Source organism: Rhea pennata, chromosome 2 (assembly GCF_028389875.1).
Source record: "Rhea pennata isolate bPtePen1 chromosome 2, bPtePen1.pri, whole genome shotgun sequence".
NCBI lineage: Eukaryota > Metazoa > Chordata > Aves > Rheiformes > Rheidae > Rhea > Rhea pennata.
Genome location: NC_084664.1, coordinates 97567389 through 97595124, shown reverse-complemented (window position 1 = coordinate 97595124; position 27736 = coordinate 97567389). Strand labels below are relative to the sequence as shown.

At 39.3% G+C, this 27736-nt stretch overlaps 1 protein-coding gene across 2 annotated transcripts; it reads right to left on the bottom strand.

The window, feature by feature from the left end:
• Positions 1-157: 157 nt before the first annotated feature.
• On the bottom strand, positions 158-22350 carry TXNDC5 (thioredoxin domain containing 5). 2 transcript variants are annotated; one of them, XM_062569988.1, is made up of 10 exons: positions 22075-22350; positions 17685-17834; positions 15974-16079; positions 14599-14695; positions 12214-12329; positions 9879-9965; positions 6576-6716; positions 4191-4273; positions 1025-1154; positions 158-454 (listed from the first exon to the last, which is right to left on the bottom strand). In XM_062569988.1, the coding sequence occupies exons 1-10, from the start codon at positions 22293-22295 to the stop codon at positions 332-334; spliced, it is 1254 nt and encodes a 417-aa protein (XP_062425972.1). In that variant the 5' UTR covers positions 22296-22350; the 3' UTR covers positions 158-331. The 2 variants fall into 2 exon arrangements, with proteins under 2 accessions (XP_062425972.1, XP_062425973.1); XM_062569989.1 differs by lacking the exon at positions 22075-22350 and adding an exon at positions 21677-21742.
• Between the last annotated feature and the right edge of the window lie 5386 nt (positions 22351-27736).

Sequence of the window (27736 nt, the reverse complement as noted above, 5' to 3'; positions counted from 1 at the left end):
CTACTGCTTCCCCTAATGTACTTTAGTCTCAAAAGAAACCATTTACACTTCATTGCAGGAACACAGAACTGCAGTAATACTACTAATGCGGAAAACATTCTCACTTTGCACAGTAAGTACTTGTTTGTTTCCCTTCACAAACAGGGCAGGACATGTCTTTAACACACACACACAGGGAAGATACCAATGTTTAATATATTCAATTTCCCCCTTCAAAAAGAAAAAAAAATGCCCCAATACTCCCATACACTATTTGAAAATCGGCAAAGATTTAAAATCCCTCCACTAATCCCTTAACAAGACAGCCAGGGATGGAGCATCCAGACTTTTATTACAATTCATCCCTTGCCTGACGCAAGACAAAGCTATGCAGTGCTTCCAGATCTCTTGTTCCATTATGTTCACTGACTTTCTTTCCACCTCGGAAAAGCAGAAGCGTAGGATAACCACGTACCTTCAAGACAAAAGAGAAAGAAAAAGAAACAAAAGAGAAACTTGTAACTAATTTCCAAACTCACTAGTATTCTTCATTTGTATTTATTTGATTCTGAAAAACCACCAAACCACTCTAAAAAGCCTTTTTACTTTTTTTTAAAAAAAGAGCTTAAAAAAGAGTCCCTCTTCTATTAGCAGCTGCAAACACCAGCTCCAGCTTTAACTGTCTGGTTACCAATACCAAAAGTCTTTTTTTTTAAAAAAAAAAAAAAACAAAAAAAAAAAAAAAACCACTAAGATAAGAACTTTTCAGTGAGTGCCACAAGACTGCTTTGGTGTTTTCACAGAGGAAAGGTTCTTAAATTAGGGACTCTGTCAACTTTATCCACTAATGTGAATGCGTCTGAACAAACAATCAGGAGGAAAAAAAAAAAATGTGTAACTGTCACCAGCCATGTTCTGGACTACCATTTTCCTGCTAACGGAGAACCCAGCTGCACTGTCACCAGGCAGCCAGCTAGACTGCATGCTAGATCCTCCAGCATTTGGTACAGTATCATCCAATTCAGTTTAGATCTTTCACACTTACAGAAAATCTACTGCAGACGTTACGTTCCACAGTGCAGTCTACTTTTGCTATTTTCACATCAGTCAAACCTGGAAATTGCTCCTTGGCAAGGTTCTCCCAAGTTGGAGCCAAGTTCTTACAGTGGCCACACCTAGAAACAGAGAAATTTGTTTAGCAGATATACCTTCTAGTTTAATCTGTACTATCTTACTGTGATATCTGTAAGTTTAACCAGCTGCCTTTCCTACTTTCGAATGATATGGGCCTCCACCTCCCTTACGCTGTTATGTCAGCAAATGGACTAAGAAAACGGGTGAGTGATTTTAAATAAGTTAAACGCTGAAGTAGTCTGTGGCCTTTATTAGTCTCTTCTGGAATGGTATTTTGGATGCCAGTGCATTAACGTTTTACTCTACAGAGGAATATAAAAGCAAATAAAGAACAACAACAAATATTTAAATAAAAAAATCAGATCGCTCAGAAATGAACATGTCTTAAATAAGATATAGAATGTAGTACAAATTAACTTTATGGGATTAATTAATTTAAATAAGATTTTAATTACCTTGCTGAATTGCTTCAACTGCCTCCTTTAGCAATGTAGCATCTACTGATACTAGAAACTCAATTTTAATAGAGACTTTTTTTTCAACATAGATTCTATTTTTAAGGAACATTCCAATATTATAATATACTTTTTTATTAAGAAACTTTCTGGAAAAAGACTTCACCTTCTTTGAAGTTTAACTACTACCACTGGTAGTGGTAGATAGATCTGCAATTGAAAATTGTTCATTACTCAATAGCCTTTACTTACAAAGGGAGGGAAAAAAAACAGGCCCTATTCTAATTTGTCTAACATATAGAATAAATCCTGTTATATCATCCATAACATCAAAAATCTTATTTCCAGTTTAATCCCTTATGTCCCTACAGTAATGTAAGAATGCAGTCCACAGAGTACATATACCGAAACATTAATGTAAAGACAGAAAATGGTAATACAATAAAACAGCAGAAACCACAAGAAAGTATTAATTTTGTTTGTATTCTGAACTTGGCTTCAAGCAGAATTCCCAAAGCACCTAAACCTACATTGCTCATTTTAGACTAAATGCAGTTGTTGCACCTTAGCTGGGTTATCAGAACAGCCCTTTAATTGCCTTATGGCTGAAACAGGGCATTCACAAAAATAATGAAAGATGCCTCTGCAGAAGTTTTCGTAATAGAGTTGAGTCTATATTTAAGCCATCTTGTTAATATACAGTGACAGGGTAAAAGAATTTTTGACCATGCGCAACAACTACTGGAACAGGATGATTTTATGATTACTATGCAGGTTAACATTAATATTTATCCAAAAATAACTGGAGGACAGAAGTAGCAAGCAACATAATAGTGCTTGCTGATCCCAACACAAGTTAAGCCACTTGGAAGAGGAAAAGGTCATTTATATGCAATGCACTGTAACTGTAAACACAGCGTGCTTTCCAGAGCTAAACTAGGATACCACCTACACAAATATATGAAGAATTTTCCTAAATGGTGGCTTTCTGATTATTGCAGCCAGAGAGAATATACTGGTTAAGAACTTGTTTCTTTGCTACACATCCTGAAGCACTGTTTCTCAGCTTGCCATCGGACACTCTCATACTATTTGTGAGAACCAGCAACACTCCATCAGAATCTCACAAACAGAGGAGACGGTTCAAGTGCAGTACTGTTAAGAAAAGTTGACTAGAAAGGGATCATGTGCTTGATCTCGAACTGTTCCAGGAAAAGATTCTCAGGTAGTGAACTCCTATATCCGCAAAGACGACTTGGGTTCAGAAATCAAATTAGAATCTTTCTGCTTTGTGCAGAGGTATAAACTTGAGTTTAACAAACAATTCTACTGGGAAAGCAGTAGCAGAACAGACACAGAACTCGTCTCAACCTCTGATAGTGCACAGAAAGAATAAACGGAGTGAAGAAAGAGCAGTAAACATGAAGTTGGGGTGGGGGATGAACTGTACACTGGTATTACACGGTGACAACACTGGAGAAAACTGCCATCACTTAGACTATGTGAAATCAGAAATACATGCTTCCTGTCAGAGTTAAGAAGCAATATTTTTATACTGTTGGGCACATTTATATAGAGGCTGCATTTGCCTGTGTTGCTTTGTAATGGCAACCCTTTACTACCTCAGACAGAAGATCCTTCTGTACAGTCAAAATCTTGCATTAACGGGGTGGCCAGTGGTGACACCAGAGATGTGATACCTTTCACACACAGTGAAATACAGCCTCGTTCTCATCTCAGCCCCTATGCTAGCCTTCTTCTAGTGGCTAAAAGACTGGGCAATGGAAGACAAAGGTAGCAAGCAAGTTTATTGGAATTCAGTCTAAAAATAAATAGTATCAAGTCTATTATCCATGAGAGACACACTTTAAACCTTCCTTTTGTCTTGGAAAGGGAATACTAGGAAAAAGGGGGAAATATAAACTCACTGAACAAGTAATACTGGGGTCTTACTGGATCCCAAGCTCTACTGGATATGCAGGTAATGGCTGATGCCAGATAGGACATTACTTTTCTTCCCCAGCACCTTCCACTGGATATCTACATCAAAGCCACCTGCATCAGTCATTTCTACCCGAGCAGAAATGTTATAAAAACACATTCCATGGAACATACTCTTATGAACATCTGGAAATAGTCACTTGTGCAAATTGGCTTTTCTCAGTTATTTGAAGAGTTAACAGCCCACTATCCATAGGTTCAGTCTAACAACTTCCAATGGATCAAATGAGGCTTCCAACAGCAGTTGGTTATGGCCAGTCAGGACCCAAAGCTCAGCATGTTCTCTGTGCTCAACTAGCCTAAGAGGCTCCCCTCAGCTTTCCTTTATCAAGGCATAGCAGCATGCTAAGCCTGCAAAGGAAGTTTCACACACCTTGTTTCCATATGTTACCTGGAGCTTCACACAATAAAGCTTTTCTCTCAGACAGCTTTTCCACAGAGAGGAATCCCAAGGAAGCCAATACGGAGCAAGCCTTTTTGTTGTAATTCCTATCAGCTCACACATTCTCCAATTAACTCACCTTTTAGTTCCAGACAACAAATAGAGTACTACATAGAACTCAAAATGCACAAACAGCTTAGAATAGCAATAATTGTGAACAATAGGTGCAGAGAGCTTACCATGGAGCATAGAATTTAATAAAAGTGATCCCTTTAGCAATCGTTTCATCAAAGTCTTTTTCAGAGAGGGAGAGCACTGAAGCCTGTTGAAAAAAAAATATATATAGTGATGATAAAAAGAGTAGCAGCAGCATATCTCAGTTCTTCCCTCTGAAAGATGTAGATAAATGCCTGTCAAAAGGAACATTATCATACCACACTTGTATGGACATCCTGAATAAGTTTTACTCTGTATGTCAGGAGCAATGATACGGGAGTGAAGAGGGGACAGCATGCTGGTTACAGTCACACATACGTTGTATGAAAGCACAGTACAATAATAAACTTCATTTTTCTGCAAGACTGTTACAGATAGGAGGGATTCAAATAAAAAAAAATCCTCTTCCTTATGAACAGCTTCAGATTCAGACAGAAGGGGAAAAAAGAGCAACTGACAATATTATTTTTCTTTCAATTGACATTTATTAACATTTATTGCAGTAACTGTTAGGAAGAGAAGCCAAAAAGAGTTTCAAAATTATACATTAAAGGCACTGGTTTAAGAGTTTACAGTTAATAATTGTGAGCTAATAAAATAAACTTTTCTATTAAGATGAAGTATTATCTCCTCTAAAAAATTTCAAAGTCAGAAATTACTTTCTAATTATTAAATGGAGAAATTAGAAATTATTTAGTGAAGCAAAAATGATCAGAATACATATTCTTCTGTTCTGAAATTCCTAAATGGCTATTTAAACCAGATATTCTAAACATCATTTACAGTCTAAGATATCAAGTCTGAGAGCTCCATAAATAAGGTCCTCCCAATGATCCACATAAAAAAAACACTTTTTAAAAGATCTGTAGATTACCAGCAGAATAGCACTATGAACTATGTATCTTCTTTTCTTAAGAAAAGGCACTTTATGCAGTCACTTAATCTGAGCATCTGCTAGTCACTCTCCCCTCATACTTCCAAGTCATTTTTGACTAATTTCAGTGATGTTTGGCAGAGCAGTGTAATTCTCAGATATAAAAGTTCCTACAACTTTTGTGAAAACAGATTGCCAGGTACTTGGCCCTTATTAGCCATGGGGGAATCCACAGAGAGGCTCATCACTGGGAGACACATTTCAAGTCAGAACTCACTGCTTTTGCTACCCATGGAACCAGCTGTGGGCTGCTGATGGTAAATAGAGTCAGTGTTTGCTGGCTACATGGGCTAGCCCCTTGTTTCAAAACTCTCCAAAATAAAACCAGAACAAAGGTATCTGAAGATAAGGAACCAGAACACGATGATATCCAATGCTGGGATGTAAAGCTGCAAAGACCTATGTTTACTCCTTCACTGTACCTAATATAATTTTACAAAAATCTCCCCTCAATTCTTTACTGTTTGCATGTGTACTCATACAATCAAGGCATAAGTGGGAATTTATAGCACATGTGGTTTATGTTATATCTCTAAAAATAGAAAGAAGAATAACTAGTCTCTGCATTGTACTAACACAAGCATATCTTCCAACTATGAGGTTAATTAAAAAAACTACTTTTTGAGGGGCATGGAAACTGGAAACCTAACATGACTTTTTGTAAGTCACTTTATGTAAAATAAGTAACTCAACTGGAAATGTGAGAAGGGCAAGGTAATATTCTCTTTTACGAAAGAATATAGCTGCATATAAACTGTATTTATGGTAATATAAGTTCATTCTACATTATTAGGGAGTGTAAATCACTGTCCATTAATTTCTGGGCAGAGGAAATGTGTTTTCCAGACTTGATAACACTTTATGTTTAAAAACTATATAAAAACTATCAAAAACTATTACATTTAAAAACTCCAGAGCTCCTACAAACATGATTAGAACAAGCCTCTAAATCGGCAGAGCATTACTGCCACAATGCACCTGACCTTGACATTTTTAAAACAGTCTATATAATTTTTGGTTGTTTGTCATTTCTGGCGATAAGTCTATAAGCTTAGGATTTTTTTTTCCCTGGGTAATCAGGGATGTGCCATCTTCCTGATTTTAAGTCAGAATCTTGCAAGTAACATTTATCTCCATAGCAACAAATTATGCTATCATATGGACCAAGGTGCTGCAGTTCAATAGACTGAAAAGGCCACATTTATGCCACTATCTAAACAGCTGATTAAAATCATTAAGCAAGAGACAGATTTTTTTCTTTTACCTTTTCCAGTTCTTCAGGTCAGTAAAAAAGTATCACTAAGATTTATGATCTGATTCTACTTATTAATTGCTAAAAGTAACCAGGAAAATATTTAGTATTTTACATTTAGAACTTGTCATGCTACCAAAGATGTAAGTAACACATGGAAGACAGAGACAGACTGCTGAAACAGTCTGAACACATACAGCCACAGAGCACAGGAGCACCTACCTCAGCCCGCGCAGATTCTGCAGGTGGCTGTGGAGCTTCAGTGGGTTTATCGGCTGGTGGCTCTTTCTGAGAGCTCTGTAGTTGGGAATCCACATATTCCTTTAAGGAATCGAAGTCCCTCTTTCCTTTGTACTGGTCACCCTACAATTATCAAATAGTTTGTGCAAGTGCATATATACAGTTAATTTAGCAAATAAATGATTATCAGAAAAATGTAATATTGCTGAGTGTATATATATTCATAATAAATATGATTAACTAGTTTTTAAACCTCTCTGTAGCATTCCAGTCCTTCCAGCTCTCCAGGATTTGCTGGAGGTTCTTCTGTGCCAAAAGGAAACAATCTAAAATTTCCTTTAAACGAAAGATACTTTAGAAGCGAGTATCTAGAAGCAAAATATTTTCATTTTGACCTTTATCTCTCACTTCAGCCCAAGTTCTCAAGGTTCTGTTTCTGTGAACCTAAAGCTACAGCAAAGAGTAATGAAATGCCCATCGCTATTTGAGGCATCTCCTCTGTTACCATGAGAGCTCTGTTCAGTGCTGACAGGGCTTAAAAAAATGACATGCATGCCACCCAACTACACAATCATTCTTCTGGCCCATACATTTGTCATATATCTTTGAAAAACCCATATTCATACAGTAAGGCAATGCTCTCTAGATATGTTAAGTTCACCCTGGGAGCAACAGAGAACAAGCGTTTGCTGTGGGGTACACAACTCCAACAGGATCACTGTGTTGAAAACTAAGTCACCCTTCCAAACCTGCACATAAAGCCTTCAACCAGCCAGATCTTTTAGAAGCCATAGTTTGCCTCAAATGCTTCCCCGTGCCTCAGATATTTATGTGATTCTAGAGGACAAGAAAGGAGAGTCCCTTTGAGCTGTTCATAGTCTCAAATCCATTGCTGTCCATCTCCAAACTGACTCATGAATGATTACCCTTGGCTGTCTTGGTGAGAATGATCATCCATTTCTCTGTTCAAAAGAATGATGATCTCTTTGAAGACACTGAATATCCACTTTGAATGCAACTCAAATTTCAGTCCCATGAGGTGTGGCCTACAAGATACATCCTAAAGTCTCTCAGATGAGGAATAACTGTTCAAAAAACAGCATATAAACTTCCAGAATGAAGAACAGATATACCTCTTCAACTATTTCCTGTATCTTCAAAACTTTCTTCTACAGATCTTCCTTCTTTTTTTATTCGTATGTTACTTATAAATATAGCCATCTTCTCCACAATAGGTCTAAATCACAGAGGAATTAACTTAAAATCACATAAGAAGTCTGTACCTGCTTGTTTGTATCCATTTCAGCAAAGCAGGGTCAATGCCCTTCCTTGTCTTCCATGGGTTTCTACCACCTCTAACCAACACAGATGGTGCGACAGCAGATTTCAATTATGACAACGGAGTGATGGAATTACAGACAACAATGCTGGGTGGCTGAGGCTGTCAGCCTCCTCCTCCCCTTCTTACTAAACAGTACAATAGTAGCTAGTGAGATTTCCAGGAATTTCTGGGTCAGATTATTGGAAAATTGCTGAGTCTTTTTGAGCGTTGGGCTTCTTTTTTTCCCTCTTTTCTTCTTTTCTTTTAAATATATTGTACCAGTCCATGAAGGAATATGTGATTCTAATGGCAGTATGTCAAGGAATACCACACCGCCAATAGAGAAAAGCCAGTTTGATGTCAACAGAAATATATTGCTCAGACTAATGGCTGAGATTCCTCCTTACCAAACACAGCAGTGGTTGACTTTTTTTTCTTTCACTGCATTCTTGATTCAAATAACTCAGAGCAACTTAAACTTCAATAATTGGCAAAGTGTCCAAAAAATATTTATCTGGCTTATCACAAAAATGCACAACTAACTTTTCTACATCAAGATCTTATGGTTCTGGCAAAATATGTTACCATCTATGGCTATTTCAAAAATCCCTCTTAGTACATCATCTGAAGAGAGCAGCACAAAGCAGCTGAACAAGCCATTCTGGAGTATCAGAACATTTTTGTTCTTCAAACTCAAACATAGATAGAAGCTTAACTAACCAAAAATATCTCTAACTCTTGATGTGCCACCTTGTCTGATATGAGCACTCTCTTGGAGCTTCAAGTTCTGCTTCTGACATGTGGCAGGCACAGCTGGTTAAGCAGTAACAAGGCCCCATACCTTCTTTATGAATCAGGTTGGAATACAAAAAACTAGATGCTTCTTCATTACAGTTCCCTAGGTTGCCTGATCTTATAGGTATGCTCAGACCAAACATCACACATGTTTGCATGTACTTATAGTCTCATTTTAGAAGTAGATCTGGGAGAAAAAGAAGCAAACATTTTATCTGATCTCCAAGCAGTTAAAACATCTGCCTCAGAAGAAGCGAAACAAGCTGCAGTGCCAGGTAGAGTGCCTAGAGAATTGTCCCAACCAACAGCTACTAAACTGGACTAAGTGGCAAACCTTAGAGCTCTTGTACTGTAGCTGTGAAAGAAGAAATGCAAGATGGATATGGCAAAAAAAACAAAAAATCCCTGGAGCTTAGTGTGCAAGAGATAAAAGAAGAATCCTGGGTTCTCTACTTGCAGGATGGAATTAAAAATCCATTTACTTTAATAGATACATAGATAACAAAGTACCTTAAAAATGAGAAGTATATGATAAGCAACAATACTATTTAGAATGTTTTTTGCTGCTGTTAATGAATGCAATATTTTAGATGTTTTACTTCCCCAAAACTCTTCTTCAGAATACTGTAATTCTTAGAATTACTATAAGGAAAAAGGTCAGCTAGGGGCACAGGACTTTCCCAATGTCATAGCAAGTGCTCATATTTGTAATACGAATTTGCATTCTCAGACATCAGCAGAGAGGCACCACTTACAGATGTGAACCTTCAGATACATACTGTGGAAGATTATATAACCTTTTATTATTTCTATTTCACATATTTTGTTTGTGTTCCATAGGAGGTAAGGTGTTCAGTTAAAGTATACCCAGAATTCTCTCATATGCCCAGAATTCTCTCCAGTGTACCTAGGACCATTGCTTATAGATTTATGAATACCCTATGGGTATTTGCATACCACAAACATCAACCGTCTCTAAATTCTGTGGATAAACGTGGGTCAAGGAAATCTCTTCCAGTATCAGACTAAGTCTCCAATATCTTCAAACTCTCTTGCAAGACTTTCACATATGCCTACTTCATCTTTTATCCTAGGATGCAAGTAAAGCCTAGGAACCATCTTAATTCAGTAAAAAATGGTCTGACCTTCTGGGGAGCTTGCAGACTCACCTTTTCACCATCCCTAAACCAGAGGAGAGTGGGATAGCCACGAACTTGGTTTTCAGAGCAGACTTCATAATGCTGGGTACAATCAACCTACATTTTGAAAAGAATTATAAATCATTTAGTCCATAAAATAAACAGACAACAAGTATCATACCCTCCCTTAAGATTAAAATCTCAGAAAATACAGGTGCAAGCAATGCATGTCTTGGCAAAAGTCAGTAGCAAGTAATGTCTTGTGAACTATTATGTTTGCCTTCCAAAGAGTGTTTTGGTTGTCTAATTGGGAAGCTGTGTGTGTTTTGGGAGGCAGGAGAACACAGACATGACATGGATAGAAGGAAGCAGAAACAGTAGCAAAAAGCAATGAAGACATAATTAAATACTCCAATTAAAATAAGCGCTGGTGTTTTCAGTGAATAAAATCACTACATAGACAACAAGACACAAAATACTAATATGAGAGCTTCGAAGTAAAGATTTTTTAAAAAAAGAGCCAATAAATAAGTAAGACCACTCTAAAATTAGAAGACATGTCGACAACTCATAAGTTAATTTACTTTACTCCAAGGAAAATTCCAAGTACGTAGCAACATTCAGTTCTAATTTTCCATATACCAATCTGTAAAGTCATCAGTTTATAATCTTTTTCAAAGTGAAGAGAAAAGGTAACTGAAGCAAGGGAACCTTTGCTTGACAAAGCATTTGAATTTTACGCTTGAAACATTTTGTTCCAGATCACTGTAGATCAGCTTCAAAGATTACACAGAATCCTGTCAGTAGACAGCATTGCTATTAAGACACTATTCCGCCAGATTACATGAAGGTCAGCATTCAACCTTCTTAAACAGTTGTGTTTCCTGTTTACTTACAGTCTTACAGTCTTAGTGAAGATGTGTTTCAAATAGTTTCATAAAGTTAACTTTAGGAAAACGATTTTGTTAACAAAATTGACGAGGCATCGGGGCAAATCTTAGTGGCTTTATTAAATAGCAAATATCAGTAACAGTAACCATGCAATGCTTGAACACAACAGAAAACTGAATAAAACATAGATTTTGGAAGTTTTGGGTTTATACTTCTCCGGGTAACAGAGAAAGATAGCTTCAAAGAAGATATGTAAGCTAAACAATGATTTTATCATACAGCAAGCATTCCAGATTTTCAAGAGGTAAATCAGTACAAGCAACATTTCGTCCAAACAGTATCAAAGGAGCAATAACCTCTGATATGTCTTCTCAGAAAGAAAAAAAAAAATCTAATTTTATATCTACCAGGTTTCAAAGTGATGTACATTCCTCTCCAAAGTTTAACCCCTCAGACCTGCTCTGTACCTCTACAGTGTATCTGAGTTAAAGAACTTTCTTTTCATAGAAAAAAGCAGTAAAGCTCATCATCCCCAGTAACAGCTGAAAGTGGTAGGAGGGCAGAAACAGGGAATATTGTAGCTTTTTGTCCCTCTGCAAGACTGACAGCACTGCTAACTGTTATGCTGTCTTTCATATTAGTAGAGCCAATCTGAAGGCTTAAGGATATGGAAGTTGTGCCCAGTAGGTTTTCCACTGTTGGCAAATACAGAGCGATTCACATCATTAGCCACCTGCACTTAGGTATGGGTCAGCAAATAAAGTGAGTAACTGCAATTGCAGGACCACCTCCATACCTCTGCATAGGAGTCACTCCACGTACAAGTAACAAGCTCCCATGGTAAATACACCACAGAATCTGGTTATCATCCCTAAGGAAATAGTAAAGCAGGACAAGATATCAGTTTTTAAGGTGGAAGACTACCTGAAACCTTTAGAAAGCTCTATGGGAGTAAAAAAAAAAAGAAAAGAAAAAGAAAAAGAAAAGAAAAAGAAAAGAACGAACGAACTCATCATTAGGTCCTGTAGGTCTAGAAAGAAATCCAGTGCTGTAAACAGCAAATCAGTATAAGTCACTTTCCCACTCAAATACTGAAATCTATCACGTTTTGACAAAAGGGAAGCATAATAAAAAGTAAGTCTCAAAATACTACTCCCATCTTCCAAAGTACCTGGCTTACTCCTTCAGACTCAAACAGAGCTGTGTTCAACATCTCTCAAGTCCTTGCTTAAAAAGGGAAAGTCCTGTAAATTCCAACAAATTAGCCATCTCTTCAAAATAAGGTGAACTAAGTCTATTGGATATGGAAGAAAAAAAAATCTCCAAATTAAAATAGGAAGTACAAAGGTTAAAGGGCTTACAAAGTGACAGACAAAACAGAACTGTTCTTTGCAGAGCACAGAATGAATAGCGTGATACTTGGCTGAAACATTCATTCACGCAAAATAGATTAAGAAAAAAGCACTTCACCAACCTTGCCAATCTTGACAGTTTCCGAATGTTCAAATGCAAGAGCCAGCTGTTCCCATGTTGGGGCCAAAGCCTTGCAATGACCACACCAAGGGGCAAAGAATTTGATAAAGTGATTACCTTACAAGTCAGGAAAAAAAAAAAAAAAAAAAAGGAGGTTATATTCGACTCATTTAGAATGAATTTGGCTACAATTAAAAGATTAGATAGTAATCGCAGACTGTGATAGGACATAAAGTGGAATAAAGGCAAGGAGAGAAAACTTCAGCAATTCGGTTTTCAATATTGCTTGCAGTATCACAGTACTCCTGATTTCCCTGAAATCCCTCACAATCTCAAGCCAACAAATGAGTTATTAAAATTATCATATTTTTAGCCTAACCAGTTGCTAGAATTTCTAATTTCTACCAAGTCAATTACTTGCACAAATCCGCAGTAGAAAGAACCACAAAGGACTACGTATTTATAACAGCATTAATCAATGTAAATATTAGACTTCAGCTTACACATTTCTAAGCAAACATCACTGCATCAAGTCTCTGAGCTATGCAAATAATTGTTCAGCTTACAAAGGGCAGGGCAGAGGAGGGGAATTGTATTTTCATGTTAACTGTTCAGAAATGGTTGTCACTATTACAGACTCTCCTCTCTATGGGACACCACAAAAATTTACTTTCTTATACTAGTGCTTAGTTTAAAAGCATAAACTCAATTGAAGAGTACCAGAATATGTAATTTCCTTCAATTAAGATTAGTATTAATTCAAGATGTTGCATGCTTTTGCACACATCAAGGCAATGCTCTACTAATACAATACAAAAATAAATGTAATTAAAACAAACAAAAAAATGCATTTGAAGGAAACACCAGCAGCTGAGCAAAGTTCTTTTTAAAAGCATAGCTGCAATCCTTTGAAGACTGCTTTGGGACAGATATCACTAGAATTCTGTTCTAGTTTGAGGTCTTGCTCACAGAAGAAAAGTCAGACAAAAGATGCCACAAAATAACTAGGAAATGTAAACTGCAATAGTAGTGAACTCTAACTTGCCTAACCAGGAATGCTTTCAAGCTGATCCGAGTTACTTCACTTTGGCAAAGTAAACTGCAAATGAAATTTCCCATGAATAATGAGAACATCTACTCAGAAACAACTATTTTATAATTGCATGCTCTGGGCTCCTCCCCGACGGGAAAATAGCCCTAGAGCACCAAAAAGGTAAAGGGAGACTGATTAAGAACAAAAGTCAACAATCCAACTGGAACTCCTAAGCCTAAGGACTGAATTTCTTGTGACAGAAGTCAAGAGGGGACAACAGATTTACAGGTGATCATAAACCTGCTCAACAATAAAGTACAACGGGAAGACCACCTACTCCATGTATGTTCAAATGGCAATGGCTATAGCTTAAGATATTTACACGTGCACTGAACTTAAATTTACAGACTGCGAAAATAGCGCGTGTTGTGGTTTAATGTTCAGTGTGCCCCTGAAGGCTCAGGGAAAAACTCATAAGGAATTGTGATGTAATTCAGTGTTAAGCTATATACAAAGGTAAAATTTAAGTTAGCGGCACAAAACACACTTTTACATCTGAAAATATTTCTAATTAATTAATGGTTACTTTAAGAAGATCTAATATTCATCGCTCTCACTCATGGTACCACACGGCCATAAACAGTTAACTTAGTCTTGTCTTTGCCTTCAAGAAAAAAAGATGGAGACAGTACGGTCACCTGTTATTATGGTAGCCCAAAAGTTTGTAGTGTAAGATCTTCCTCATTTCTTTTAAAGACCCACTGTGTGGAGGTAAGATTTCCCACATTAGGTATCATATTTAGGCTTATTTTTAAAGCTTCCAGACAAAACATTTTCAGAAATGGCCAAACTGAAGCTAGGTGTTTTGTCTACATTAAATTCTGGAGGAAGGAGGCTGAACAGTACTAAATAAGGATCCAGACTGGGGTGCAGTAAGAAGGGGGTATTGTATTTGGCTAGAAAAGCAGCTTGGGAGTACAAACTAGTCAATGCCTAGAAAAAGAGGAAGTGGGACTTGCAGGAACACTCGGTGAGTGGCAAGAATGCAACTGAGCGAGGAGCTCATACAAAAGAGAAGTTAGTCAAGCAAGCTCACTTGCTGCTTCTTACACGTGATTCAGGGCCCTAACATTACTATTTTCTTACTGGATTACTGTTCTTAAACTTTTCTTATAGTATGCAATATGTAATGAAACCAGTGCATTTTACACCATGTATCATTTCATCCCCTTTCAATATGTTGGAAAAGAAAGTCGGAATGGGATACCTTTAAAACTAACATTTCTGTTGCAGACTTCTCACTACTGAATTATCTGTAAGCAGATCTGTCTTGCTTATGAAAAAAGTAATTACCTTCTGCTATGTGCATCTTGAAATTGTCTGCTGAGAGTTCATACAGTCCCTGCTTGGGCTCAGGTGCTTTTGGTGGCTTCACATCAGATTCTAGATCCTATTCATGAGAAAAAAAATAATGTATATTTGTCTCATATAGTAAATACACAGTATATGATTCCTATATCATGCCATTCTGTGACAGTGTTGTTAACCTTACACTCTAACACGGTGTCCTCCTAATTTTGCTTAATTTAGAATATCAAATGTTTCTTAACAATTACTTTAATGCAAAATGTACAAAAAGATTACCACATGGAAAACAGCTATCACAGTCACTGAAATAACAGTCTCTCACCATGCCACAGTACAGTCACAGTGCACAGCAACTACTCAACATTCTTAACGTCATCATATATTCATGCACTTAGACTGCTTAATGGTTTTCCCCCACCGATTCACGGATCAGCTACATCTGCCATCACACTAGTTTTGATGGTCTTTTGGCTCTTTAAAAATAGATAGTGAGAAAGCTGTTTTCTGCTCACCTAATGCAGGGAGGAGGGACCTAATGATGCCATGAGATGAGCAACAACGGAAAAGGAGCAAACACTTAATAGGTAAGTTGCAGCAAACACACTGCATTTTAATTAAAGAGCATGCCTATGCACTAAATGCTAGATCAGAGTAGGAAAAAAAATAAAATCAAAGTATATTTCTTAAAATAGTTTAGCATTTAATGCTTAATTATTAAAAATATCATAACATGAAGTTTATTTAAATATAATCATGTTTTAACTGTGATCAACAATCACTTAAGCTTTGTCCTGATTAAAAAAAAATAATAATAATTTAACTGTAGGTAAGGCTTGGCTGACCTATTTGAGTACTACCCCTAAACTCAGTGGTTTCCCTAGTGATGATGCTAGGTAAACCTACTTGACTGATTATTTTAAACTTCTTTAGGCTACAAAATTATCAGCTAATAACTGAGCTAAAGATAATTTCCTCATAACAACATGGGATGCCAAGACCAACACAAATACAGTTTATACCAATTATAACTAAATCAACTCTCTTCCTCTGAAAACATTATGGCCTCCAGGTATCAACTGAATGGACACAAAATTTTATCTTAAAACATGAAAATGCTAATACTTGATTAAAAATGGCATTATGAACCATAGTTTGAAATACAGGAAACAAAGGGCACGTCATAGGATGTCAGTTTTAATTACTATTCTGACTTATTTGGAAACTGTTCCATATTGTTATTGCCATCTGAACTTTATTCTCAGGAGCAGATTTCCTCCTGGAAAGTGAAACTTAACCTACATAAATGAGAGCAGCAGGTCCAGAAAGAAATATTTCCTTTTCCTATTTCCTTTTAACTTACAGCTGGTTCCTCATTTAGTTTCTCCAACATCCAGTTTTCCAATGCCTGGAAGTCTCTAGGACCTTGGTATTTCAGAGGTTCTTGTCCTGGTTTAAGCAGTTTCAGGCTAAAAGATTAAAATGTAGAAAAGAATGAAGTAAAATTTTTCACACATGAAATATTCTCAGGAAGTTAAAACTCTTTGCTAACTCACAGCAATTCAGCTTAAGCTACAGTAAGATCTCTCCAGATTATTCACATTAGCATCAGGCCTCTCTCTCAACTTTAAGGGTCACAGCTATACCTTAGGACACCTCTTTCATTTCCATATAAACTTTAAAGGGGGATTTTAAAGCTAATGGGCAGAGATACCAAGTTAAAAATCAAAACATTTTAATTCTTTTGATCAGTAAGCATACCCAAATAAAACATTGTAGATTCCAGTTCTGAGGTTAATTATTCTTTATGTTTATGACTCTGTTTCAGTTTGCCAAAACACATCCATTTTGTTTTGTTCTCCCCTCTCCACCCCCAAGGGAAAAAAACAAAACAAAAAAAAAAAAAAAAAAAAAAAAAAAAAAAAACCAAAAAAACCCCAAAGTTTATTTTCTCAGGAATTTCTTTTTCATTTTTCATTCCAAGATTACTCTTGAAACATGACTTTCCACATGGTATTAAATTGACTGAAAACACATTGAAACAAAGAGATAAGTGATTGCTTGTAAGGATCTTTGGACTTCATATAACATTTAGCAATTGCTATCAAATCTTTTCTACAAATTACTTAAAACTTACTATTAAATATTTGATTAAGTTAAAACTGGAAGCATATTTGACAAAGGGACAATATCCACTTCTGATCTGGTCTTAATTTTTAAAGCAAATTAAAATCAGTTATCCATATTATCCAATTATCGACTGTCCATATCAACTTTCCATACTTAACCCTCAGTCCCCCTTGCTAAGATGTGGTATTGCCACATTTTCTTTTCTTTTTTTTTTTTTCCTCCTCTTTAAATGTTTCTCTCTCTTCTGCAAATTGGAAAAAATGAACATATGAAAGTGTTGCAAAACCATATAATTCAAATGCATTCAAAAGGGAAAGAAATTCCTACTGTCTTTTCTATTTATAAATTCCTAAGTATTCATTGTGATGAGAAGTCAAATTTTTTGAGAAAAAGCACAACTTTCTAACAAGAGGAAACAACAAAACAGAAAAACATCTAAAGTACACCTTATGGCAATACTTTTGAAGATTTACGAGAAAAAAAACCCAAGGCATTAGCTTAAAAGCCAGCTGTAACTTTATTTCATCCAAATTAGGACAAGTTTTCTCCAATTCAGTTGAGGGAGTATTTTACAGCACCGAATAACCATGGGACAACTGTACTGACAAGGTCAGCAGGGACCAGCAGGCAGCATCCCAGCCAGCTTCACTCTCAAGAAGGCGGAAGGAGGATGCAGCCTTTCTTTTGACAAGAGTTTGGAAAAGCAGTGTAAGGAACAACACACCCTAGACTTGCAACAGCCCTTCTGTGACTCAGAAACTTGTGAAATCTCCCTTACTGGAGGTTTTTAAGAACAAGTTAGATGGGCTGGTTTATCTTGTCCCCGATTCAGAGAGTAAGAAAACTGAAATTATGAATTCTTCTTCATCTCATTGCTATAACTAGCAGATGACTGCATTCTTATTTGAACTACAAGTAACAGAAACATACACCATTATACTTACGTTGGGTATCCTCGAACACCAAATTCAGAGCACAACGGAATATCTACAGTACAATCCACTTTAACAACGTAGACCTGTGGGTTTTCCATACTGTTGTATTTATCTCCTAAATCATTCCAGGTAGGTTGCAGACGCTGACAATGTCCACACCTGCAACAGAACAAACGAAATATTACCTGATAATTGTTCGTGTTTAGAGGGGAACAAATCTATGGGGGGAAAAAAAATCACACATAGGAATGATCAGAGATTTTTGGTAAATTTCCAAATAGTTCAGTCAGAAATCTTCCATACTCGAGCACTCTTACAGGAAGTATCAGTGAGTACTAATGCAGTATTGTAATTTTATAAAATATAAATGTTGTAACACATAAAACAAATACTGTAAAACGCTGCAAATATTTCATACAAAAATTGTCAAGAAACCAGAACTTATTGCTATTGATCCTTTTATATTACAATACATACATTTCATTGAGGTGCCCACAAACTTTGAGGAAAACCTCTCTCAGTTCTCCAATTTTCTGGAGAAATCAAATGTCTAACTTTCTTCACACTCTTACATTTCAAAATATTCTACTTTTAAGCAGCAAGTAGGAACATTATGGTTTATAGTCTCTTTATAAGGCCACTTGTGCTTAGGTGCGTCACTACAATTGGAGCTCGTGAGCCATGAAACGTATCAAGCACTGAATTCTGAATAGCGTTTATCAAAATCCCCAGATACTGTGGTTTGTTACAACAGCACACTCTAAATTACAATAATATCTCTACAGAAATCTGGCCTAATATAGTTGCTATAACAGCAAAAGTATAAAATGAGTTTTAATCCAACATCAATTTTCTAGTCGCTACAGTAACATCTTTTTGCTGCAAGTATGATGGAGTATTTAATTACTTAAATATTAAATTTCAGACTGAAGTCTCTCCACAGTCAACTCTTAAAGAGACCTTGAATTAGGAGGAAAATTCTAGATTCTCAGGTACTTTCCCCTAACCGCTGTGGAAATTTTAAACACTGAATGAATAGTGATGTTAAAGATCTGAGCATGGAAATCTATGTAAGGAAATCTCAAATTATTAACCCTCTCTTTTTTAAATACTGAGCACAGCTGCCTTGTCCATCTTTATCTTGGCTACAAAGTTCCCCATTTCCTCCCGTCTTCAGATTATACAAGCTGAAATTTAATATATAGTAGGAAAAAAACCTCATATCTCAATCAGTAAGCCTTCTAATAAGTCATTCTTAGTTTTCATAAAGACTGGCAATTATAGGAAAAAATAATCATGAATTCACTGATTAATTATGAGCCCAACTCTGCATCAACCCTTCTCTTCTACATTAGAGCAGCTTTCACGATTTTTGACTACTGGAACATTGTGGGTGGCGATTTAACTCCAAGACCAGGTAGCCCCTGAACTACTTTTACTAGAATTCATAAAACATAGCTGCATGGTATATAAAAATCAGAGAAGCCAAAAACAAAGACAGCAAGATCATCTAATGTCACAGGGCAGCCTCAGCCTCACACACCTACCGAGTCTTTTGCTGCTCTTGCTCCAGATTAAATTAGTAGGACTGGAGGAACAGTTAGTTCTAATACTGGGGATGGTGGAGATCTGAGAGTCAGTGAGGAATCCTGGTATTCCTTCCCTACACGGGCTAGGATGGTGCAGGCATTCATAAGCTCTGCTGACAAACAGAAATCAAGATCCAAAAAAATCCACATTTCTGAAAAATGACCTCTCATAAATCATTAACATCAGGATACAAGAGCGAAGAAGTTATTTACAGGAGTTTGGAGATAGATGGCCAATTTTAACTGAATAACCATGTGCCAGAAGTGATCATGCCTGGAGATTATGTTGCTGTGGCAGTATCTATAAGGTACCACACTGCTTTATCTCATACTGAGATACTGTTGTCCCTATTACAACATCAGTGCCTCTCACCTGGAAAACTGGATGGTAGCCTTATTAGTCTATGAAGAGAAGACAAGTAAACATACACATGGACTACATGTGTTAAAAAAAAATGCTCCGCAGGTAGCAGTGAGCATTCTTGGAGGCAACCAGTACAGCTTGAGTATAATTAGCTAGGGCAGCTTCACAACAAAATACAACTCAAATCATTACCCAATTCAAAAACATCTATGCCCTGGGATAGTCAGGTATACCAATACAAGCAACACGGGACTGGCCTCCCTCGGAACAAAAGAATCCAGCCAAGGTAAATTCCAGTCAACACAGTCAATCCCATTCAACAGCAACGAACTCCAGAGATCACGTTTGTTTCAGCTGAGTGAACTCCATGTTGAAAAGATCTACAGCAGCCAAAATAAAGCACTGGAACTGCTCATTTGAAGTTCCTTCCAACTAAGGAACCTGCAACACCCCACTCCTCTGTAGATGAGCAACTGTCATGGCCTGAATCTCAGCATATCTAGAGTCCACAAGGACTAACCGGTTCACAGTTCTGTCTATAGTTGAGCAAGCTGACAACCAAAAAAAAAAAAAAAAAAAAAAAAAAAACCAAAAAAGAAAAAAACAAACAAACAAAAAAAAACCTCTCAAGACATCCAATAAGCAAATGACCTGGAATGCTCTGTTTTTTGCAGAAGCCCACATTTGAAACAGATGTAGCACTTCATTTGGACTGCTGCTCTCAAAAGAGTGGGGGTGAAGTCCTCAGTGACATTTCTTTCAAGAATCCTGAAGAGAAGGGTTACACTGGCTTGGTCTAACCTAACTCTTACTGTTGGTACTCACAATACAATGTTAGCAGCATCTATAGCAATCCCAAAGAAAATCCTAAAGGAACGCTGTTTGCTGGGCTTCTCCCTTGCAACTACAGGGATCAGTGCCAAAACGTGTGCCCTGGTGAGATGCATTAGCAGGTTCTCATGCTAGAAGCACTTAGGAATGAGAAAGGAGATTCTAATACAAACTCCAGGATTACCAGAATGCAGAGTGATCCTACTGGCAATAAAACTGTTGGAGTATCTAAGCACCTTTCTCAAGCCCTCAGCAGTTCCTTTTCCTTCTCTTTCCCCTTGGACCTGAAATTTGAGGCTGTTAATGCCTGTCAGGAACTGGGCGTGCAGAGATCTGGATAAGGCCTAGAGAGGGTGAGAGTTTTATGGAGAGAAGCAGCAACAAGTCTGGGAAATTATGCAGCTCCCCTCACACCCCACCTAGGCAGAGATCCAGCCCTCCCAAGGGCACGGGGTGGCCCAAGTTTGGAAGGCCAGAGCTCTCCGATGCCAACTCAGAACGTGAAGCATAAGCTGGACTCTGCAACAGCCTATTTGGGACAGGGTCTCCCATAAGCAGTATGCCAAGGCAGAAGTTTATCTGATTTCAGAAAGGACTGTGATACAGTCAATCAAAGCTTGAGGAGACAAAGACATTAACACCTGAAAGCAGAACAGAGAGTGGAAGCACTCCTGCTCTACATGTGAATTTCTGAGACTCCCAAAGCACTCTCAGAGGTCCTTCACCAGAAAATTAAGCTTCCCCCACTTTTGTGATCTTCAGAGGATAAAGGATAACATCTGCTCATGCTTAATGTTTTTGCACTGCATCGAGAAAAAAAAAAAAACTTAAAAAATGAAGTAGGTTTCTCAGTTCTGAAAGGAAATAATTTCCTAGCGTTGATTTCAAAGATTATCACGACACACGTGTGCAGAAATGGCACTATGTACCAACAGACGACTGAAGACGAACACACGTGTTGTGCTACGACGTTGTTCCGTTAACTTTATCCAAATATAACAAAACTTTGGGGAAAAAAGAAGAAAGAAAAAGCCCTCACAATAACCCCCCCCCCCACACACACCTCCCTACTGGATACCCATAGGTCAGAAATAGACTGGAAAAATAAAAGGGGGGGGGGGGCTGAGGGGAAGAGATTACTATATATAAAAAAGAGAAGATTACGAGCAACCACGGCAAGGACCCGGCGCTGAGAAGCGCTGTCCTCCAACACCTACCTAAGCCAGCGGCGCCGCACGGCCCCGGGCCGCTCTCCGCCGCCGCCGGCGGCCCGGCGCACGGCAGCGCCGCTTTCCCCAGCGCAGCGAGCGCGGGAACGCGCCCGCGAGCGCGGGGCCGCGCAGCCGCGGAAGGGCGCCCGGCTACGGGGGCTCCCGCGAGCCTCGGGCGGCCCCGGCCCCGCTCGGCCCCCGGCGGGCTCCTGCGGGCCCGAGCCCCGGCGCGGCCGCTGGGCGCAGCGCCCCCGGCCGCGCCTCCCCCGCGACTCCGCCACGGCCGCCGCCGCCTGCGCCAGCCCGGCGCGGCGCGGCCCGGCCGCCACGTCAACGGGGGGAAGGGGCGGGCGGCGAGGGCGCCGCGCCGGGCCGCGCTGGGCCGAGCCGGGCCGGATACGCACCACGGGGCGAAGAACATGACGAAGTGGGGGGCGGCGGCGGCGCCGTGCCGCAGCATCTCCGCGCTGTAGAGGTGCCGCCCGTGCGGGTCCGCCTCCGGCTCCGCGGCCGGGCCCGGCGCCGGCTGCGGCTCGGCCCGGCCCGGCGCGCCGCAGAGGACGGGGCCGAGCGCCGCCAAGGAGAGGAGACGCCACCAGGCCGGGCCGCAGCGGAGCAGAGCCATGGCAGCGCCGAGGCAGCGAGCGGCGAAAGGCGCCGGCGGCTGCCGCCTCCCCCGCGCCCGGCGGCGGCTCCGCCCCCGCTGCCGCCCGCCCTCCGCTCGGCGCCGCCGCCCCCAAACCCTCCGCGGCCGCCCCGCATCACCCCCCACCATCACCCCCCTCCGGCCCGGGCTTCCCGCGGTGCCGCTCTGCCTGTCCCGGCAGCCCGCAGGCTAGCATCGCTGCAAAGGCAATAAAAGGCAAAACTGACAGGGATGAAACTTTTTTTTTCTTTTTTCAAAGTAAATCTCCAAATCAGTCAATGGAAAAAAGGCAGATTTACAATCAAGGTATCAACCCAGTTAATAACAGGAAGGGAAACACTGGGCTGGGACTCTGAAAGAAGTTCTAATTGCTCCAGTTGTAAATATAAAATCTAAAATTAATTAACTGCAGGTCCTAGAATTTGGGCTAGTGGACTAGATGGAAATGAATGGCTCACACAGTTTAGTGAGCAAATGCATTTTGGCGGAAAGAGCATGAGGGTAAGTACACTTCTCCCCCCCACACCTATACAGGGGCCATGCTGGGTCCTTTAAAAACAAGCTCTTAAGTTCAGACACCTGCATTTTCCCTTAGCTCACCCCCAGAAGCTGTGTTTAAACCTGCGCATACACAACAGCTGCCTATAAGCCAACCAGCCAGCCCATCACCTAGTGTATTACCAAATTACTCCCTATAGCTACAAGCTCTCAGTCTTCTTTGTCAGCGCCAGAAACGTTATTTCTTTTCTCCTGGTTCAGTCTCTCCCGCAGGAGCTGACTGCTCTCTACCAGTATCTCCCTCTTGACGACTGCCAGGGACAAGTTTGCTGTACAGCATGCATACGCATCGTGCTGTAACCCTCCCTTCTTGGCCTGTGCAGGCTTCCAGTTAGAGGAAGCACTGACTCTGCTCACGCAACTCACTTTGGTACTACAGCCTCGAAACAGCATGTTGGCAAGGGTCAGTGGTGGAGTTAACAAGAATCAAGTTATTAAAAAGAAGTGCAGCTTATCTATCCCCTTCAACATATGGGGGAAAAAAATCAAAACGCTTAAATACCAAAAAAAGCAGTATCAGAGAGGAAGTGTAAGACTAATTCTAAGATCTGGAAAAACACTTTGTCCCGATACAACCAGGTGAGTTTTCTAACCACAGAAAGTACCTCCTCTAGCTCAGTAAACTGGTTTCTTTTCAAGGCAAGCATATTTCTGTTCTGTTTTTCTCTGCACATCTAACACATTTAAAATAGCCTTAGCTTTTCTATTAAATTGGAATTTTAAACATTTATAATACCTTAATTGAAATAGTTTTATTAAAAACTATTTTGAAATAATTTTTAAAACATTCATAAAGCCTCCATCCAAGTGCAGTAAGACATAGATAACATAGAAAATCAAATAAGTGTTGCATTACTTTCAAACATAGTAAAAACACAAATATAATTGCTTTAAATTATCAGAATAAACATGTACGTAGAATGGGGGTGGTTAAGCTCTCTTCAGTTAACAAAAGTACTGTCAAATTAGAACTGCCAATAAGAATGAATCTTTAGGAGTACCTCTTTCCTCTCCATAAAATGCCAGTGAGATGAATATTGATTATATAAATTGTTTCCTGCTTGCTGACTGATATCTTAATCAAAATCAAATTACCCTCTCCGCCACCTTGCTCAAGCTCCCTTGGCCTTTGGAGCTAATAAGCTTTCCTTTCAGCTCTCATCCTCCTCATTCTGTTAACTACATTGGGAATAAAGCCAAGGTGGGAGAGGAGAACAGCGGATAAAATTTTGTGGTTAGTCAGTCCACAGCCACTCTCTGTCTGTCTGCATGAGCTTACATGGAAGAACGTCCACCTCAACACAAGCAGTGCTGATGTCTCACCATGCAAGGCAAAAAGAGCACAGTCAGATAAGGGCGTGGTGTGCAGAGGACTTCAGCTGGTCACCATCAACTCATATCCCCCCACCCTGCTCCAGAACCCTCCCTACCTACCACTAACTACCTTTAGCCCTCACTACTGTGCTCCCATGTTCCCTGCCCCCCAGCTTTATACTGCAACATCCCTATTCTCTCTCTCTCACGGTAATTTCACACACTGTAATTCTCTTACCCTTTTGTACACATACTGTCTCATAGTGCAACCTGCCAACATCACCTGGCCTCCTGCTTCTCCAGCAACACATCCTCCACATCCTGTGCTGTAGATGTTTTCCCAGGGGTAGTCAGTTCCTGCTGATCAGCCCCACTAAGCAGGAGTTTCCTCATAGCCACAAACTGATACTTGGGAACTGTTCTTTGCAGATTTCTATCCCAAGGAAAGGGCCTGAGCATCACCACATGGCAGCTGAGCAGGCAGGACTGGGGGCTTAATGCTTCCAAGGACAAATAGTCACCAGCAGCTGCTGCTGGTGGTCAGGAACTGCTTATGGTAACTGTAATTGCTCCCCACTGATCAGCAGTTCACAGCAGCTGGTTCTGGGTGACAATATATCTGGGGCAAAAAGCATCAAAGCCTGTTAGACTGTGTGAGATAGCTGCTGTTCGCAGCAACTGGTCTACAGTAACCACTTACCAAAAGAAAACTGCAAATACATAGCAATTAATCTGCAATCAGAAAGAGCGGCCTATCCTTAGATGTAAACAGTTACTGCTGATTATGACTCCTAGTGAATCCTACAGCTTCTCTACATGCACCCCAACTCCTGTCTCCTGAGCTCCTCCATGTGCTTGACCTCACTTCCAGAAGTATAATCTTGAAATCTTTGCAGGCTGCCTAGTGTGTAGAGGAATAATCCTTGTACTCGAAACACAGGCCACTGTCTCTTAGCTACCCAGGCAATCAGGACTGCCTGGCTGAGAGGCACCAGCTCATTCCTGGCTGCTGCTTTAGTGAGCAGAAGTGAAAGAGTACAAACAAGTTATTTTATCTACATGTTGTGGTTGGCCAAAAAAATACCTGGTGGGTCGTATGTGGTCAGGGAGAATGTACATTGCATAGGAACAAGAGAACCTAGGACTGGAAAAGACCTCATAGGTCATGGAGTTTAGCCCTTGTTCTGCCAGATAAGAGTATCGTACAATTCTGTTTGTAAACTTTCTTAGCTGTATTTTAAACAAACGAGAGCTTTTTGCCTACACTACTCTAAAAGTAATCCTTGTCCTAAGGATTACAATTTTTTTTTCACTGCCAGCCTACATTTATTCATGGTTAATTTATACCAGGTCATTCCAGTGCCAACATTGTCCTTTAGATTAAATACTCTTTTCCTCTCACTGATAATATTTAGAGGTAGCAACGGCATCCTTTCTCAACTTCTGTTACACTAGACTAAACAAGCTAACAACTCCCATTCATTCACAAATACTATCCCACAAATCTTCTGCACAAACCAGACTAGGAAATAAAAAATAAATCATACTCTCATCTATTCAGACCCAGCTTAATGACAAATGTTTTTTAATGCCTGTACGTCTTAGATGTCTTATCCCCAATGTTAAATGTGTCCCTTATCATGGATTTAAAAATGTGAATAGTGTTTTATCTAAGAGTTTATCTATTTTGCTGATGTTTCCAGTTCTCATTCATGTCACAGACAACTACTTTTGGTTTGTGGACATGACATGAAAAGAGGATTATTATGGATGCATTCATTTTGTTTTCTTCTAACATGATTTGCTTACTAACAACCAAAGCAATCTACAGCAAATGATATAGCTCAGAAATAGTTGCTCTGCAAACCACAGTGTAAGCCATACACCACCGTTCTGTACTGTTCCTTCTGTTCTGTATTACTCAAGTAGTACAGTACTATCCCAAGTGGTAAAAAATTTGTTCCTTAGAAGCGGTTTTGTTGCTATATTTTTTTTCTCCACTTCTCATTCCTCACTTATATTTTCCCCAGTTTCAAGGATTTCGCTAGAACCAGGCTTGTTTTCCTAAGAGCTTCCTCTTCCTGATAGGTATGTTACAATAGCTGCTAAAGTTGTGTCAGCAGGGGATACTAGTATCTGGAAGAAGAGAAAGAAAACAAGGAGCTGCCTGAGACCCTCAGGGAAGTAACACTAGATGCGTCATCCAGTCTAGTTAACTGAGTTGTCTGAGCAGGAAAAGCCAAGCCTTGAGGTTTACTGTTTTACTGTTTTAAGATTTGCACTGGCCATGTTTAGCTTTTTCTGCCATCTGTCATTTAGAAATGTTTCAACTAAATCCTTTCTGTCTTATGAAAACAGTATATGCAGTGATGCAGACATTTCTTCTTTGTGAGACTCTGTTTTAGAAGAAATAAAAATAACCTTTCTGGAGTCACCATGGCTCTTGCTTAAAAAGTTACTCTATTCTGTTCCATTCCTTCAAATGGAAATGTGGTACCTATCTGACTTACCCAAACCAAGATATTTTTATATTTTTTCCAACATTTTCCTTTTTTTTGTTTGTTTGTTCTTTGACAAAATATTCTACAACTATATGAGTCTGTCCCAATCATATTCAAAGACTGCACTGAAACTCTTGGGTGGAATGCCTTGTCCTAATAGTTGGCAGGTACTCAGAGCCAGCATACAGCACTGGAGGGTATTATACTACAGCTGACTTCAAGACATAGATGAAACCTGGAACATCAAAGAAGCTTTTACTACACATTGTATGATGTGATAGTGTATAAAATAAAGGGAGAAGGTCAATTTTACTATGGGCTACCAAACTCCGTTGAGTTAATATAGCACTGCCGTTTGGGTTAGCCCTGAATTTGGCTGCTGTGATAACACGGCACTAGTTATTTTAGCGTGCCATTCATATCTCAGATGTATCAGTTAACTTGTTGTGTAAATGCAGTTTTCCAATTTACATTCCACAGTTAACTTTATCTATAATCCACAAATAAAAAATAGACATGTTCATACGTATAGCCCTCTAAGAGACTTCCAAAGCTCATACCAGAGCGTGGTGTATTTTGACAGCTGTCCTTTGAATCCCAAACTATAACCTCTCAAGGGACATAGCATTATGTAATTTTAGTGACAGCACAATTGTCATTCATCTAGAAAGAAGGATATTGTGATCTCAATGGAAAAGAAAAGTGATACTGCCATCTGTAAGCTTATAGCCCTTTTTCTTTGGTAATTTGTACCTCTCATGAAGGGTTGGGAGTGGAAATTACTACAAGCTGTTGAATAAAATGACATCATTTTGCCACCCACAAAATGTTATGAGTTTGACAGCTTAGAAAATGGCACAGCAGTAAGGAAAGAGCAATCTCATGGTAAGCAAGTACTCTTTGTTTCTGGAATAAATGTAGTCTCATTGTCATGGATGACCATTATCTCTGTGGGACTCTGACCACTATGCCCACAAAATCCAGTTTCAACATTTGCTCTCTTCACTGGCTGCAGGACAGGAAAGTATAATTTCTACTCTCTCCATG

What these genes read in the sequence shown, in the direction of transcription:
- TXNDC5 (XM_062569988.1), bottom strand. Translation starts at nt 22,295, where the DNA reads ATGGCTCTGCTCCGCTGCGGCCCGGCCTGGTGGCGTCTCCTCTCCTTG. An exon ending in CAGAATCTGCGCGGGCTGAG is followed by an intron (nt 4,274 to 6,575) that starts GTAGGTGCTCCT and finishes TTTTTTCAACAG; the next exon opens with GCTTCAGTGCTCTCCCTCTC. An exon ending in ATTAAATTCTATGCTCCATG is followed by an intron (nt 1,155 to 4,190) that starts GTAAGCTCTCTG and finishes CTCTGTTTCTAG; the next exon opens with GTGTGGCCACTGTAAGAACT.